The sequence below is a fragment of the Somniosus microcephalus genome, unplaced genomic scaffold (genome assembly GCF_052327205.1).
Source record: "Somniosus microcephalus isolate GS21.2 unplaced genomic scaffold, FLI_Smic_1.0 unresolved_chr1, whole genome shotgun sequence".
NCBI classification, from domain to species: Eukaryota; Metazoa; Chordata; class Chondrichthyes; order Squaliformes; family Somniosidae; genus Somniosus; species Somniosus microcephalus.
This window is the reverse complement of record NW_028225179.1, coordinates 144179934-144196942: the sequence shown is the minus strand read 5'-3', so window position 1 is coordinate 144196942 and position 17009 is coordinate 144179934. Positions and strand designations below refer to the sequence as shown.

At 48.6% G+C, this 17009-nt stretch overlaps 1 protein-coding gene across 1 annotated transcript in view; it reads right to left on the bottom strand.

Annotated features, from left to right (window-relative positions):
- Positions 1-15999, bottom strand: part of cchcr1 (coiled-coil alpha-helical rod protein 1) — a 35628-nt gene extending 19629 nt beyond the window's left edge. The window contains 9 exon segments of the mRNA XM_085975049.1: positions 726-832; positions 1728-1838; positions 2581-2724; positions 4237-4347; positions 5886-6021; positions 6849-7024; positions 9221-9740; positions 12601-12820; positions 15732-15999. Of these exon segments, the coding sequence (XP_085831175.1) occupies positions 726-832; positions 1728-1838; positions 2581-2724; positions 4237-4347; positions 5886-6021; positions 6849-7024; positions 9221-9740; positions 12601-12820; positions 15732-15795 (1589 nt within the window). The 5' untranslated portion in view covers positions 15796-15999.
- Positions 16000-17009: the final 1010 nt, after the last annotated feature.

Below are 17009 nucleotides of genomic sequence, written 5' to 3'. Positions count from 1 at the left end.
AGGCCTGTATTCTCTAGAGTTTAGAAGAATGAGGGGATCTCATTGTAACATATAAAATACTTTCAGGGCTTGACAGGGTAGATGCAGGGAGGATGTTTCCCCTGGCTGGGGAGTCTAGAACCAGGGGTCACAGTCTCAGAATAAGGGGTCGGCCATTTAGGACTGAGATGAGGAGAAATTTCTTCCCTCAGAGGGTGGTGAATCTTTGGAATTCTCCAGAGGGCTGTGGAGGCTCAGTCGTTGAGTATATTCAAGACTCAGATGGATAGATTTTTGAATATCAAGGGAATCATGGGATATGGGGATAGTGCAAGAAAGTGGAGATGAGGTTGAAGATCGGCCATGATCTTATTGAATGGTGGAGCAGGCTCGAAGGGGCCAAATGGCCGACTCCTGCTCCTATTTCTTATGTTCTTAAATCGGCTTCCTCCACCCTTAAGTCAGGGAGAATGCACACTGGGTAAGGAGAGTTTTGATTCCCTCCCTTGATGGCAAGTAACATTTTGGGGGAGGGGGGGGGAGGAGGGGAAGGTACCAGGGGGCAATTGGTGCCAGTCGAACAGTACCCCCAAACCAATCGATGCCCTGATCTTTCCGCTGAGGAATGGTGTCGCCCACGGGCGGGCTAACCGAGGTACAACATTCTGCATCCCAACAACATGCAATTCGACCTAGCAATTTGGAAAGAGGTATCTAGCACCAGCCTGCCGAGTCCCTCCATTTACCTGCTGACAACTTCCTTGAGTCGGCACAGAGTATTCTCGGCTCGGTCTGCCTTCTCCTGAAGCCGCACCGCGTCATTCTGAGCACCAGCCAATTCCTCCCCGAGAGTCTGGAAGGAAAAATAGAATAGACATGAGAGAGAGAGACAGAGCAAGAGTAAGAGAGAGAATAAAAAGAGAAAGAAAAGAAACTGTTTAGCCAGTTCACACTGTACGTTAGGAGTCACTGGAAACTAGATGAAGGTAACCAATGCTCCCTTTAAGCCGTGCTGACGCACGGCCACACAGCGGTCTTGAGATCCCGTGCAGCTGGCTCACTGACTTTTAAATGGAAAAACTGCGTATGCGCGGAATTTTGAATGGGCCGCGCAGCCCGGTAAAGGGAACATTGGAGGTAATCGATCGTGAAAAAGAGAATTACCATTTCATCATGGTAAGGAAGAAAAGAAAAGAAAGGACAAAAAGACAGAAAGAAAGAATGAACTTTTGAAGCGTAGTCACTGTTGTAATGTAGGAAATGCGGCAGCCAATTTACACACAGCAAGCTCCCACAGACAAAAATGAGGTCATGACCAGGTATTTTTTCAATTGATGTTAGTTGAGGGATAAATATTGGCTCGGACACCAGGGAGAATTCCCCTGCTCTTCTTTGCGGGTTGTTTTACGTCCATCTGAGAAGGCAAACGGGGCCTCGGTTTAACGTCTCATCCGAAAGACGGCCTCTCCGACAGTGCAGCACTCCCTCAGTACTGCACTGGAGTGTCAGCCTAGAATTTGTGCTCAAGTCTCTGGAGTGTGACTTGAACCCACAACCTTCTGACTCAGAGACGAGAGTGCTGCCCACTGAGTCACGGCTGTCATGTAAAGGCCATGGTAAGGCATAGATTCAAAGCAGAATGTCATAGATGAAAGCTTCTAATATAATGAGCCATTCAGATATTCGCTCTACCCCCCCCCCCCCACACACACACACACACACACACGCAGTCTCAGACGATTCCTCACCCGGTTTTGCATTCGCTCCATGTTCATCTCTGCGGTCCTGTCTTCTAAGCTGTGCAGCAGCACTGCTTGTTCCTGACCTTTCACCCTGAGCTCCTCCTCCAGGTTTGCAATCTGTACCGGTACAAGAATTTGAGCTGTGCAGGTTTCACAGTAAAATAAATCTCCTGCCAAGTTAACAACAGCAAGACATCAGAGCAGAAATCCAGTCACATCAAGGGTGCTTTCTGCCTCAGCGTGTCCTGCCGAATTCCTTGGAAAAGAGGCAGCTTCGAGGTGATCTACTTGGCATTTTCAAGATTTTATAGAGAATTGGCAACTGATTCGGGCGAGTTGTTCACTGTGGTGAAGTGTTCCAATAGCAGGCCAGCGTGATATAAAAATTAGGAATTTGGGAAGAAGAGAAAAAAGTTGGGCGAAACGTTTTCACCTCAAGAGTAATAGAGTGGAATGAGTTATCAGGGAAAACGAACTCCCCTGCTCTTCTTCAAAAGAGTGGTGTGGGATCTTTTACGTCCACCTGAGAGGGCAGATGGGGCCTCGGTTTAACATTTGATCCGACAGTGCAGCACTCCCTCAGCACTGCACTGGGAGTGTCAGCTTGGATCATGTGCTCAAGTCACTGGAGTGGGACTTGACCCCATGACCTTCTGAACTTAGAGCCGTGAACGTGGCCCACTGAGCCACGGGCTGACACTACTGACCGCACCTCTGGGAATCGTGGCAACCGGAATTTCCTGCACTTCCGACAGTGGCGCGGGGCTCCGGGAATTTCCCGGGGCTGATTCTTTTGCCAGTAAAAGACACTAAGCAGCAGTCCGTGGACGGCAGCGAAACCAGCCAACCCAGTACATACCTTGACCCGGAGATGGTTGATATCGTTGGCGTGACTGATCTCCTGCGATTTCAACTGCACCATCAGAGCAAACACCTTCTCTCTCCAGCGAGTCACCAGCGACGGCCTCTTCCCGCTGTCCCCATCCTGGCCGTCCGGCTTGGGCTGGCAACACAAGACATAAGGAATTCCAGCAACCCTTTCTTTACTTTCCATCATCCCCGAATGGTGCTACACAGAGGGACGGGATTTCTGACCCTCTCGCCCCAGTGCCCCACAGTCTATGCATAACTAGCTGTGGTACAGTGATAGCACTTTGGCCTCTGGGTCAGTGGGCTCAAGTCCCCCCTCCAGAATGCCCCCCTTGTTCTGGACACCCTCACCACAGGAAATCGTTTCTCTCTCTATCAACCCTATCAACTGCTTTAATCATCTTAAACAGTTCAATTGGTTCACCCCTTAATCTTCTATACTTGAGGGAATACAAGCCTAGTTTATGCAGCCTGTCCTCAGACTTTAACCCTTTTAGCCCCGGTATCGTTCTGGTGAATAGGGATGGGCAATAAACGTGGGCAATCTCAGTGTCGGCCACACCCTGATATACATAAGGATATAAGAAATAGGAGCAGGAGTCGGCCATTCGGCTCCTCGAGCCTGCTCCGTCATTCAATAAGATCATGGCTGATCTTCGACCTCAACTCCAACCTCCTGCCCGATCTCCATATCCCTTGATTCCCCTAGAAAGAAAAAAAACTTGCATTTCTGTGGCGCCTTTCACAACCTCCAGACGTCCCAAAGCGCTTTACAGCCAATTAAGTACTTTTTGAAGTGTAGTCACTGTTGTAATGTGGGAAACGTGGCAGCCAATTTGCACACAGCAAGCTCCCACAAACAGCAATATGATAATGACCAGATCATGTTTTTTAGTCATGTTGATTGAGGGATAAATATTGGCCAGGACACTCCCCTGCTATTCTTCGAAATAGTGGCCATGGGATCTTTTACATCCACCCGAGAGAGCAGGCCTTGGTTTAACGTCTCATCCGAAAGATGGCACCTCCGACAGTGCAGCACTCCCTCAGTACTGCACTGGAGTGTCAGCCTGGGTTTTTGTGCTCAAGTCTCTGGAGTGGGACTTGAACCCACAGCTTTCTGACTCAGAGGCGAGGGTGCTACCAACTGAGCCACAGCTGACACTAGAATCCAAAAATCTATCTACCTCAGCCTTGAATACATTCAACGACTCAGCATCCACAGCCATTTGGGGCAGAGAATTCCAAAGATTCTTGAACTTGGGACAGCGATGGGTGAATCTGCTCTCTCCTGTCCCCAATCGGCACCTACCTGCCCGCACTTCCCAGCAGGAGTCACTGGATGGATTTCAGGAGTGGGAATACTAGCTGCTTTCTTCCGCCCCAGCCCAGGAGCGCTGAGGCTAATTGTCCGGTTTCTGCCACCGCTCTGAACAAGGTGGGCTAACTCAGTACGAACCTGCAGTCTTCACGGTCTCTATAGCTCAGTTCAGTGCTGTTGCTGTATATTTGTTTTTAAAACATCACTGTCCAGATGTACATCTGGAACCCATGGTTAAAAAAAATAATAAAATAAATCGTAGGCGAGACCCCGGTGGAGTTTTCAGCCCCTGCTCCCTGGCTAGCCCAGTCTGTCGCCGGGTACCTTTCTGCTGTGGTCGCTTTCCTGGATGGTGAGAATGTCCGTCAGCGACGCCAGCCGCACGTTCAGGAGTTCCGCCGTGGCTCTCAGCGTCTCGCGCTCCTTCTCCAAATGCTGCCGAATCAAAGGGGCACACAACAGTAACTGGTCAGCCCGAACTACTACAAAAAAAGTACAAGCCTTCAGCACACGGACTGCAAGTGGTTCAAGGCGGCGGCTGCAACACCACCTTCTCGAGGGCAATTAGCGATGGGCAATAAATGCCGGCCTCGCCAGCTACGCCCACATCCCGAGAATGAATACATTTTTAAAAAGCGCAAAACGGGCGGTGGCGAATCGACCGCCAGGTATTCGCCCCACTTGATATTCGGTTCCAATGTGATTAAATATCGAGCGGGTCCGTATAACGGGCTACCCGCCCAGGACCAATTTCTACGCCAATAATTCCCCCTCCTTTTTTAAGCCGACTAAAACAATGCTGCGCATTCATTGCGTGTAAAGTTAAGGCACATGGGATTGGGGGCAAGGTACTGACTTGGATAGAGAACTGGTTGGCGGACAGGAAGCAAAGAGTTGGAATAAACGGGTCTTTTTCCAAGTGGCAGGCAGCGACTAGTGGGGTACCGCAGGGATCGGTCCTTGGACCCCAGCTATTCGCAATATATATTAATGATCTAGACGAGGGAACTAGATGTAATATCTCCAAGTTTGCAGACGACACAAAGCTGGGTGGGCGTGAGTGCTGTGAGGAGGATGCCGAGAAACTCCAGTATGATTTGGACAGGTTGGGTGATTGGGCAGATGCATGGCAGATGCAGTATAATGTGGATAAATGCGAGGTTATCCACTTTGGTGGCAAAAACAGGAAGGCAGATTATCTGAACGGCAATAGATTGGGAGAAGGGGAAGTGCAACGAGACCTGGGTGACCTTGTGCACCAGTCGCTGAAGGTAAGCATGCAGGTGCAGCAGGCGGTTAAGAAGGCAAATGGTATGTTGGCCTTCATAGCAAGAAGATTCGAGTACAGGAGCAAGGATGTCTTGCTGCAGTTGTACAGGACCTTGGTGAGACCACAACTTGAGTACTGTGTGCAGTTTTGGTCGCCTTATCTGAGGAAGGATGTTCTTGCCATGAGGGAGTGCAGCGAAAATTCACCAGACTGATACCTGGGATGGCAGGAATGACGTATGAGAGATTGGGTCGATTGGGCTTATATTCGCTGGAGTTTAGAAGAATGAGAGGGGATCTCACTGAAACTTATAAAATTCTAACAGGACTGGACAGACTAGGTGCAGGAAGGATGTTCCCGATGGCGGGGGAGTCCAGAGCCAGGGGTCACAGTCTAAAGATAAGGGGTAAGCCATTTAGGACAGAGATGAGGAGGAATTTCTTCACCCAGAGAGTAGTGAACCTGTGGAATTCTCTACCACAAAAAGACAGTTGAGGCCAATTCATTAAACATATTCAAGAAGGAGTTAGATATATTTCTTAAGGCTAAAGGGATCAAGGGATATGGGGAGAAAGCAGGGACAGGGTACTGAATTTGGATGATCAGCCATGATCTCATTAAATGGCGGAGCAGGCTCGAGGGGCCGAATGGCCTACTCCTGCGCCTATCTTCTATGTTTCTATGCAGCCCTAGCCACACTAACCTGCACCCTGATGCTCAGCTGCTCCTTCTCCTGCCGGGACTCCTCCAGCTGCCTCTCGTCTGGCACCAGTTGTCCTATATACGTGCGGAGTTGCTGGATCAAGCAACTTTGGGATTCCAACTCGCACTTTGTTTCGCTGAAATGGTGAAAGGAAGAAGAAATTGGTGAATTGGTATTTAACGGCACCTTTCATGACCTCAGCAAGCCTCAAAGTGCCTCACCATCAACTAATTACTTTGACCTACGATCCTTGTTGTGACGAAGGCAAACACACACAGCAAGCTCCCACAAACAGCAATGTGAGAATGACTGGATCATCTGTTTTTAGTGATGTTTGTTGAGGGATAAATATTGGCCCAGGACACCGGGGAGAACTCCCCCTGCTCTTCTTCGAAATAGTGGCCGTGGGATCTTTTACGTCCACCTGAGAGAGCGGACGGGGCCTCATTTTAACGTCTCATCTGAAAGACGGCACCTCTGACAGTGCAGCACTCCCTCAGCACGGCACTGGAGTGTCAGCCTAGATTTTTGTGCTCAAGACTTTGGAGTGGGGACTTGAACCCACAACCTTCTGACCCAGAGGCGAGAGTGCTACCCACTGAGCCACGACTGAACAGTATAATGAGATAAATGACTAGTTAATCGGTTTTGGTGGTGTTGGTTGAGGGAGGAATGTTGGCCAGGACCCTGCTCTTCTTCAAAGAGTGCTGTAGGTTCTTTGACATCCACCAAAACAGGCACAACGGGGCTACGGTTTAACATCTCATCCGAAAAGGTGCACCTCCGACAGTGCAGCACTCCCTCAGTACTGCGCTGGAAGCGTCAGCCTGGATTACGTGCTCAAATCCCTGATTGGGCGCTGAAACTCTGACATGGAACTTAAAAGCCACGGCCTTGTGAGCCCGAGGGGAGAACGCAGCGCACTCAGCCGGACTGGTACAGCGAATCATCAGACGCGCTTACCTCAACTCCTCCTGCAAGGTGTCCCGCTCCCGACAGACTACCTCAAGCCTCTCTCTGAAGCGCATCACCTCACGCTGTCCCTTCTCTCGGCTCTGCCGCAGCGCTTCCGCCAATTCTGCCGCTGTTTGCTGCAGTGTCGTGCGATCTTTGTCGTGAGATTCTGCCGAGTGCAAGAGCTGTTGGGGTAAGACACAAAAAGTTTTTTTCTCCCCACAAGTTAAGTGCAGATGAGAACGTCCATTTGGCCCATATTAACTCACGCATGCTGAAAGGCCAGAAAGATCCCCCTGCAGCTTCTAGCTGGCTCTTAAACGATTCTTGGGTTTCCGCCCGCTTTACTCTATCCAGGAGTCCATTTCATGTGGTAATCACTCTTTGTGTTGAGAAGAACTCCCCGATTTCAGTCCTAACTCACCTTTTGCTGGTTTGAGCCCGAGTCACCTTCTCCTTCATCCGCAATTTAATTTAAAGTAACAGTCCGGATCTATCTTTTCTATTAACTATTCCCTTAACTATCTTATATACAGTCCCCACCGCTTATAGTGGGTGTACAAATGTGAGAAGTCACACAACACCAGGTTATAGTCCAACAGCTTTATTTGAAATCACAAGCTTTCGGAGCGCTGCTCCTTCGTCAGGTGAAGTCAGGAGCAGCGCTCCGAAAGCTTGTGATTTCAAATAAAGCTGTTGGACTATAACCTGGTGTTGTGTGACTTCTCACATTTGTCCACCCCAGTCCAACTCCGGCATCTCCACATTATAGTGGGTGTGTTAGTGTCATCGCGATTTGTCCGCTGTAAGCGTTGGACGTTAAAAGTAAAAAGCATAGTTTTTAAAAACCAAGAAGTCTCCTCTGAGCAACTGCCTCTCTTAACTGTTATCAGTTGCATCCAGGATCACATCACGAAGGTAATCGCACTTTTACAAGGTGCGAACAGCTCACTGAAACTGCTCGAAGACCCGACTTTGCCTAGAATCAGCAGAGCTGTTTAGAAATCGGTAAAAACTAATTGAACCACCCAAAATAGTCGGCGCGCTTAATACTGTTATAAATGGCGCCTCTGTAATTGACTGGTATGGTAATGGAGAACAGTTAGTGCTATTTGCCCAATATAAGCAGGTGTCGTTAAAATCCAAGCTTGGCGCCAATGAGCTCATTGATTCAGATTATCTTCTCTCTTACTCTTTCCAGCCTTGAAAGCAAGACTCGCATTTCTATAGCGCCTTCCACGACCTCAGGACACCCAAAGCGCTTTGCAGACAATGAAGTACTTTTGAAGTGTAGTCACTGTTGTAATGAAGGAAATGTCAATTTGTGCACAGCAAGCTCCCACAAACAATGACCAGATAATCTGTTCTTGGTGATGTTGATTGAGGGATAAATATTGGCCCCAGGACACCGGGGGAAACTCCGGTGTGCAGTTTTGGTCGCCTTATCTGAGGAAGGATGTTCTTGCCATGGAGGGAGTGCAGCGAAGATTCACCAGGCTGATACCTGGGATGGCAGGAATGACGTATGAGGAGAGATTGGGTCGATTGGGCTTATACTCGCTGGAGTTTAGAAGATTGAGAGGGGATCTCATCGAAACCTATAAAATTCTAACAGGACTAGACAGACTAGATGCAGGAAGGATGTTCCCGATGGCGGGGGAGTCCAGAGCCAGGGGTCACAGTTTAAAGATAAGGGGTAAGCCATTTAGGACAGAGATGAGGAGGAATTTCTTCACCCAGAGAGTGGTGAACCTGTGGAATTCTCTACCACAGAAGGCAGTAGAGGCCAATTCATTAAATATATTCAAGAAGGAATTAGATATATTTCTTAAGGCTAAAGGGATCAAGGGGTATGGGGAGAAAGCAGGGACAGGGTACTGAATTTGGATGATCAGCCATGATCTCATTGAATGGCGGAGCAGGCTCGAGGGGCCGAATGGCCTACTCCTGCTCCTGTCTTCTATGTTTCTATGTTTCCCCTGCTCTTCTTCAAAATAGTGCCATGGAATCTTTTACGTCCACCTGAGAGGGCAGACGTGGGCCTCGGTTTAACGTCTCATCCGAAAGATGGCACCACTGACAGTGCAGCACTCCCTCAGCACTGCACTGGAGTGTCAGCCTGGATTATGGGCTTAAGTCTCTGTGGTGGGGCTTGAACCCACAACTGAAGTAGCGAGAGTGCTACCCACTGAGTCACGACTGACATCTTTGGTGGCATGCTGTAATATGGCTTTTGTTCCTTCTCATTAATAAAAAGCACAAATAGCGGGGGGGGAAATAAGCAAGAGGTAATGGTGTCTTGAGGAGGCCCACATCTTTGTAATGAGTGAACCGAGTTAAGACACAGAATAGCAGCGACACCTCTCCTGCCCAGACAATACCTCTGCCGTGCATTGATACTGAGCATCCTGTAGCCTGGTGATCTGTAAGCGGCTGTTGTTGCTCATCGCTTCAGCTTGCTTGGCCGCCTCCTCTTGCAGAGCAGACAGCTCCCGCTGGTAGTGCTCTCTCTGCTCTTCCAGCTCGCTCCTCTGCTGCTCGGCCTCCTCGGCGGACTGGGCCCGTTCCTGCACCAGCTGGGACTTCAGGCGCTGGATTTCCGCCCGGCGCTGGGCCTCCAGCTTCTCCGCCTGGGCCTGGTAGTGCAGCTGCAGCTGGCTGACCTCCAGCCTGCGCTCCCGCAGCTCGGCCCTCAGCTCCCCCAGCTGCTCGCCCAGGTGCGCCGCCAGCCCGTCCTTCTCGCCGATCGCGGCCGCCTGCTGCGCCACCGTGCCTCTCAGCAGCCCCGCCTCCGCCGCCAAGCGGTGGATTTCCCGGCTCTGCTCGGCGACGATCTCCGCCAGCTCGGCCAGCTGCGCGGACTGCTCGCGGCTCAAGCGGGCCCGCTCCTGGTCCAAGGACCTGCGCGGATTGGGAACAAGAAAATAAACACGGATACGAAAGCAAAACACTGCGGATGCTGGTGATCTGAAGTAAAAACAGAAAATGCTCGAAATACTCAGCAGGTCGGGCAGCATCTGGGGAGAGAGAAACATTTCTCCACGGATGCTGCCTGACCTGCTGAGTATTTCCAGCATTTGCTCTTTTTATAAGAAAATAAACACATTGTGGATTTAAACAGCTCAGTGCTGCCGCTGGGATTTCAGTAAAGGATGCTTCAAAGCTTTGTACTCTGTCCATTTGCAACGTGAAAAGCAGCCAGCAGTACATAGAATTTACAGCACAGAAACAGGGCATTCGGCCCACTGCTGGTGATTACGCTCCACACGAGCCTCCTTCTACCTTACTTCATCTCACCCTAGCAGCACATCCTTCTATTCTGTTCTCCCTCGTGTAATTACAGGAAACTCTCGTTTAAACGCCACCTAAATATCCGGAATTCTCTATTAACCGGCAAAATTCATACTCTGAAAACAACACCTCAATAACCGGAAATGTTGCCGAGTCCAAGTCACCCGCCGAGTTAGTCAGCGGGGGTAGTTCTCCAAACTGCCACTACTTGGCTTCTTGGCGCTGTCGGAAGTCTGAACACCTCAATAACAGGAGTCTGACTCTCCCGCGCTGTATAAGCTTTGTTTTACTGCTAAGTAATTAAAGAGTTATGGATTACCCTCAACTGGCAGTACTGTACTTAATCAAGCATCTTCCACCATCCATTTAACAACATTCTGTAGGTGAACACCCAATTACTGTACACTGCACATTTCTTGATTTTTTAAATTTTTGTTTGTTAAAAATAGCCTTGGTAGATAAACCTCTCCGTCATCCGGAATTTTTAATCAATCGGCACAATCCCGGTCCCGTCGGTGCCGGATACCAAAGAGTTTCCTGTATCTAGCTTCCCCTTAAATGCATCTGTGCTATTCGTCTGAACCACTCCCTGTGGTAGCGAGCTCCACATTCTCACCACTCTCTGGGTAAAGAAGTTTCTCCTGAATTCCTTATTGAATTTATTCGTGACTATCTGATATTTATGGTCCCCCAACGAGTGGAAATATCTTCTCTACATCTGCCCTGTCGAACCCTTGCACAATTTTAAAGAGCTCTATCAGGTCACCTCTCAGCCTTCTCTTTTCTCGAGTAAAGAGCCCCAGCCTGTTCAGCCTTTCCCGATAGTTAGAACCTCTAACCTCCCAACTCAGGTTGTGTCTGCTGACAGAAAACTTTGAGCTGTCCGGTGGTTACCTGTCTGACATCAGGAGCCATTTGTGGCGACGGGTAAAGACTATCACAAGCAGATAACTGGCACAATATTAAAATGCCTCGTATGAAACTTGGTAATAATTGGACAGCTCTTTCTCAGAGCCGGCACAGGCACGACGGGCCGAATGGCCTCCTTCGGTGTTGTATCGTTCTATGATTCTTTGTGAATGCTGCTAATGAGTGCAATATGTTAAATAGATTATGTGTATAAAATGATGAGGGGCCTGGATAGAGTGGATGGGAACAGCCTATTTCCCTTAGCAGAGAGGTCAATAACCAGGGGGCATAGATTTAAAGTAATTGGTAGAAAGATTAGAGGGGATTTGAGGAGAACTTCTTTCGCCCAGAGGGTGGTGGGAGCCTGGAACTCACTGCCTGAAAGGGTGGTAGAGGCAGAGACCCTCATCACATTCAAAAAGTGCTTGGATATGCACTTGAAGTGCCGTAACCTACAGGGCTACGGAGCAAGAGCTGGAAAGTGGGATTAGGCTGGATAGCTCTTTTGTCGGCCGGCAGAGAAACAATGGACAGAATGGCCTCCTTTTGTGCCGTAAAATTCTATGAAAAAAGCTCCCCAAATGGTCGGTAAAGGCCAGCGTTGCAGCCGAGATACGCAGACCAGAAGATCCCGGTCTTTATGGAGTCAGCTGACCCTACTCAGCAGTAGGGATGATACAACTTGCCGAAATGTACCCTGGCTAAGGAGAGGAGGAAAATAGAATCATAGAATGGCTACAGCACAGAATGAGGCCATTCAGCCCATCGAGCCCATGCCGGCTCTCTCTGCAAGAACACTTCAGCTAGTCCCACTCCCCCGCCCTTTCCCCGTAGCCCTGCAATTTTTTTTTCCTTCATGTACTTATCCAATCCAATAAATAAATAAACCAGCCAGGATTCCTTCCCATTCCCGATCAGTAACCAGTAGCTTCTGCTGGAAGCTACGGTGGTCAGGGGATGACAGAACGAAGACCAGCTCTGGTGCCCTGCAGAGTTGAACAGCCAGTGGGAAATGCTGCTCCCTGATTAGTGGAAACCTTTTTTATACACCAATGAGGGAGTAGGCTTTCCGTGCCCAGGAAGTTCAGGCAAGTGCTGAGGCTGAAGCTACCGAGTTTTCAAACCATGGGCAGTGCCAGTGACAGCAGACACTGAAAAAAAGGCAGCGGGCGATCATAGCGGGGAACGCCAGACGGTGGAGGCCAGCCGACAGCGGTGCACTAGATCCAGAACAGGTCAAGTAGAAAAGAAGAGGACAGCAGTGGAGAAAAGCACCTAAAGGATGTACAAAAATTTAAGTGGGGTAGACAGCCCACCAACCAAATCTTGTAAGGGAGATTTTGATTTGATGTTTTATGTGTATGGAGATGTTGCCTTTTATTGTGAAGATTTTTGTATATGAGCGGGGAAGAGGGGGGCAGGCGATCTTGCCATTTATGTGCTTAGGGGGCTTCTTACACTTTTGTGTAATCATATATGGCCCACTCACTGGTTGTGATACATCTACCCAGTCCCCGGCTCAAAAAGGCTGGAAGCTCCGATCTAGAGACATGCGGCGTACCTGGCCCTACTGCAAACCTTTTCCGATTCACTCCCAGTGCGTTCTCTCAACGTGTCCCTGTTTGTCGTCCTCTGCATCTCCCTCAGGCATTCGTTCTCTTGCCTCAGTTCCAGGATGTCCTTGGTAGCCTTCGACAGAGCAGCCCAGGGGTCTGCGTCCACCAACGGTGGGGCGGGGGATCGTCCCTTGAAGTGCGACGGGGGAATCAGACCCTCCTGTCCTGTAGAGGAAGAGTGTAAAGGCTCCATTAACACAGAGATCTACAGTCTGCCCCATATATCCATATCTCACAGATCTAGTCTGCCCGATATATCCATATCTCAGAGATCTACAGTCTGCTCCATATATCCAAATCTCACAGATCTAGTCTGCCCGATATATCCATATCTCAGAGATCTACAGTCTGCCCCATATATTCACATCTCAGAGAGTTACAGTCTGTCCCATATATTCACATCTCAGAGATCTACAGTTTGCCCCATATATCCATATCTGAGATCTAGTCTGCCCGATATATCCATATCTCAGAGATCTAGTCTGCCCGATATATCCATATCTCAGAGATCTAGTCTGCCCCATATATCCGTATCTCAGAGATCTAGTCTGCCCCATATATCCAGATCTCAAAGATCTAGTCTGCCCGATATATCCATATCTCAGAGATCTAGTCTGCCCCATATATCCGTATCTCAGAGATCTACAGTCTGCCCGATATATCCATATCTCAGAGATCTAGTCTGCCCCATATATCCAGATCTCAAAGATCTACAGTCTGCCCCATATATCCATATCTCAGAGATCTACAGTTTGCCCCATATATCCATATCTGAGATCTAGTCTGCCCGATATATCCATATCTCAGAGATCTAGTCTGCCCGATATATCCATATCTCAGAGATCTAGTCTGCCCCATATATCCGTATCTCAAAGATCTAGTCTGCCCGATACATCCATATCTCAGAGATCTAGTCTGCCCCATATATCCAGATCTCAGAGATCTACAGTCTGCCCGATATATCCATATCTCAGAGATCTAGTCTGCCCCATATATCCAGATCTCAAAGATCTACAGTCTGCCCCATATATCCATATCTCAGAGATCTACAGTTTGCCCGATATATCCAGATCTCAAAGATCTAGTTTGCCCCATATATCCGTATCTCAAAGATCTACAGTCTGCCCGATATATCCATATCTCAGAGATCTACAGTCTGCCCCATATATCCGTATCTCAAAGATCTAGTCTGCCCGATATATCCATATCTGAACGATCTAGTCTGCCCGATATATCAATATCTCAGAGATCTACAGTCCGCCCGATATATGCATATCTCAGAGATCTAGTCTGCCCCATATGTCCATATCTCAAAGATCTACAGTCTGCCCAATATATCCATGTCTCAGAGATCTACAGTCTGCCCCATATGTCCATATCTCAGAGATCTAGTCTGCCCCATAGATCCATATCTCAAAGATCTACAGTCTGCCCGATACATCCATATCTCAGAGATCTACAGTCTGCCCCATATGTCCATATCTCAGAGATCTACAGTCTGCCCGATATATCCATATCTCAGAGATCTACAGTCTGCCCCATAGATCCATATCTCAAAGATCTACAGTCTGCCCGATACATCCATATCTCAGAGATCTACAGTCTGCCCCATATATCCGTATCTCAAAGATCTAGTCTGCCCGATACATCCATATCTCAGAGATCTAGTCTGCCCGAAAAATTCATATCAGAGATCTACAGTCTGCCCCATATATCCATATCTCAGAGATCTACAGTCTGCCCCATAGATCCATATCTCAGAGATCTACAGTCTGCCCCATATATCCGTATCTCAAAGATCTACAGTCTGCCCCATATATCCATATCTCAAAGATCTACAGTCTGCCCGATATATCCATATCTCAGAGATCTACAGTCTGCCCCATATATCCATGTAAGAACTCACACAACACCAGGTTATAGTCCAACAGCTTTATTTGAAATCACAAGCTTTCGGAGCGCTGCTCCTTCGTCAGGTGAAGTGGAGAAATGCATAAAGACACAGCTTATATAGTCAGAGAATAATGTCAGATGTTTACAGGTAATCTTTCCAACTGCCATCTATCACACCTCGGCAGAGAGATAATCACAGCAATCAAAGGTGTGAATGGTGTCCAAACAGGTCAGTCAGGAAAACATTACATCAAAGAACAATGCGGTGGGGTCACAAGGGGTCAAATGTTGCAGATGCTGGGGGCTGTAGGAAAAAAAAACATTTTTTTTGCTGGAAATCACAGCAGGTCCAGCTGCATCTGTGTAGAGAAAACAAGCCAATGACGACTCGAGTCTGGATGACCCTACGTCAGGTGGGGTTACATGTTGCGTGACATAAACCCTTGGCTATCAGTTTCTGCTCGACGATTTTGCGTTGTCGTGTGTCTCGAAGGCCGCCTTGGAGAATGCTTACCCAAAGATCGGAGGCTGAATGTCCTTGATTGCTGAAGTGTTCCCCGACTGGGAGGGAACACTCCTGCCTGGCGATTGTTGCGCGGTGTCCGTTCATCCGTTGTCGCAGTGTCTGCATGGTCTCGCCGATGTACCATGCTCCGGGGCATCCTTTCCTGCAACGTATGAGGTAGACAACGTTGGCCAAGTCACATGAGTATGTACCATGTACCTGGTGGGTGGTGTCCGCACATGTGATGATGGTATCTGTGTTGATGATCTGGCATGTCTTGCAGAGGTTGCTGTGGCAGGGTTGTGTGGTGTCGTGGTCGCTGTTCTCCTGAAAGCTGGGTAATTTGCTGCGAACGATGGTCTGTTTGAGGTTAGGCGGCTGTTTGAGGGCGAGTAGTGGAGGCGTGATAAATGGCAGTTGGAAAGATTACCTGTAAACATCTGACATTATTCTGACTATATAAGCTGCGTCTTTATGCATTTCTCCACTTCACCTGACGAAGGAGCAGCGCTCCGAAAGCTTGTGATTTCAAATAAAGCTGTTGGACTATAACCTGGTGTTGTGTGAGTTCTTACATTTGTCCACCCCAGTCCAACTCCGGCATCTCCACACCATAGATCCATATCTCAGAGATCTAGTCTGCCCCCTGCCGGCCTGGTTTGAATATTAATTTTTTACCGCTTTGGGCGCTGAAAGCGGCGGGCGGCTCCAGCCCGGTCCCCGGCCGGTTCCTCTCCGACATCGCTCCACTCGGTCTCCCTCTCTCGTTATTTGTTTTTCTCTTTAATTGATTTTTCCCACTTTCCCTCTCTTGTGTCCCGCTTCACAGAACCACCACAGCCGGGTATCGCACCAACGACCGGCCGGCCGGAAACATCCGCTTCCGGCCCCCGCCGTGTGTCACCTCTTGTTGCCGTCCGGCTGGAGATCATCGGCCATAGCCCCGAATAAGGCAATACTAAGTCTGCACACTTTCCTCTCGCCGCGCTGTTAACACGGGGAATTCGATTTATAGGGAACAGTGGCACAGATTGCAACTCTTACTCTTAATTTCTCTGATTATGATATTAGTTGCTTCTCCACAATATTGTACAGTGCTTCTCCCAATATAATGCCGTGGCTCAGTGGCTAGCACCTTCGCCTGCTGAGTCAGAAGGTTGTGGTTTCATAGCCCCACTCCCACACACTTGAGCACAAAAATCTAGGCTGATACTCCAGTGCAGTGCTGTCAGAGGTCTTTCGGATGAGACGTTAAACCGAGGCCCCGTCTGCTCTCTCAGGTGGATGTAAAAGATCCCAAGGCACTATTTTGAAGAGGAGCAGGGGCATTATCCCCAGTGTCCTGGCCAATATTTTATCCCTCAATCAACTTAGCAAAAACAGATGATCTGCTCATTATCACATTGCTGCTTGCTGTGAGCAAATTGGCTGCCGTGTTTCCCTACATTACAACAGTGACTACACTCCAAAAGTACTTCATTGGCTGTAAAGCGCTTTGAGGCATCCAGTGGTTGTGAAAGGTGCTATATAAATGCAAGCCTTTCTTTCTTCCTCCCCACCGCCCCACAATCATTACCTCTCAGTTTACAGTTCTGACAAAAGAGTTATACCCGAGACATTAACTTGGCTTTTCTCTCTTCACAGATTGCAATGTATTCCCAACATTTTTCTGTTTGTGTTTTAAAAGCAGAGATATGTATTTAAAACAGAAATAGCACAGACTTTATGGGCCTAATGGCCTGTTTCCGTGCTATCACGTATTACATTATATAGAAACTTCAGCACAGGAATGTACCATTCGGCCCAACCTGTCTGTGCCAGTGTTTATATGCCACACGAGCCTCCTCCCACTCTGATTACCACTTCCCACCCTGCCCCGTATCCCCCAATTCGCTTCCTCGTGTAAGCATCAAGCCTCCCCTCTTTCTATTTGTAGGAATGATGGACTAAATCAAA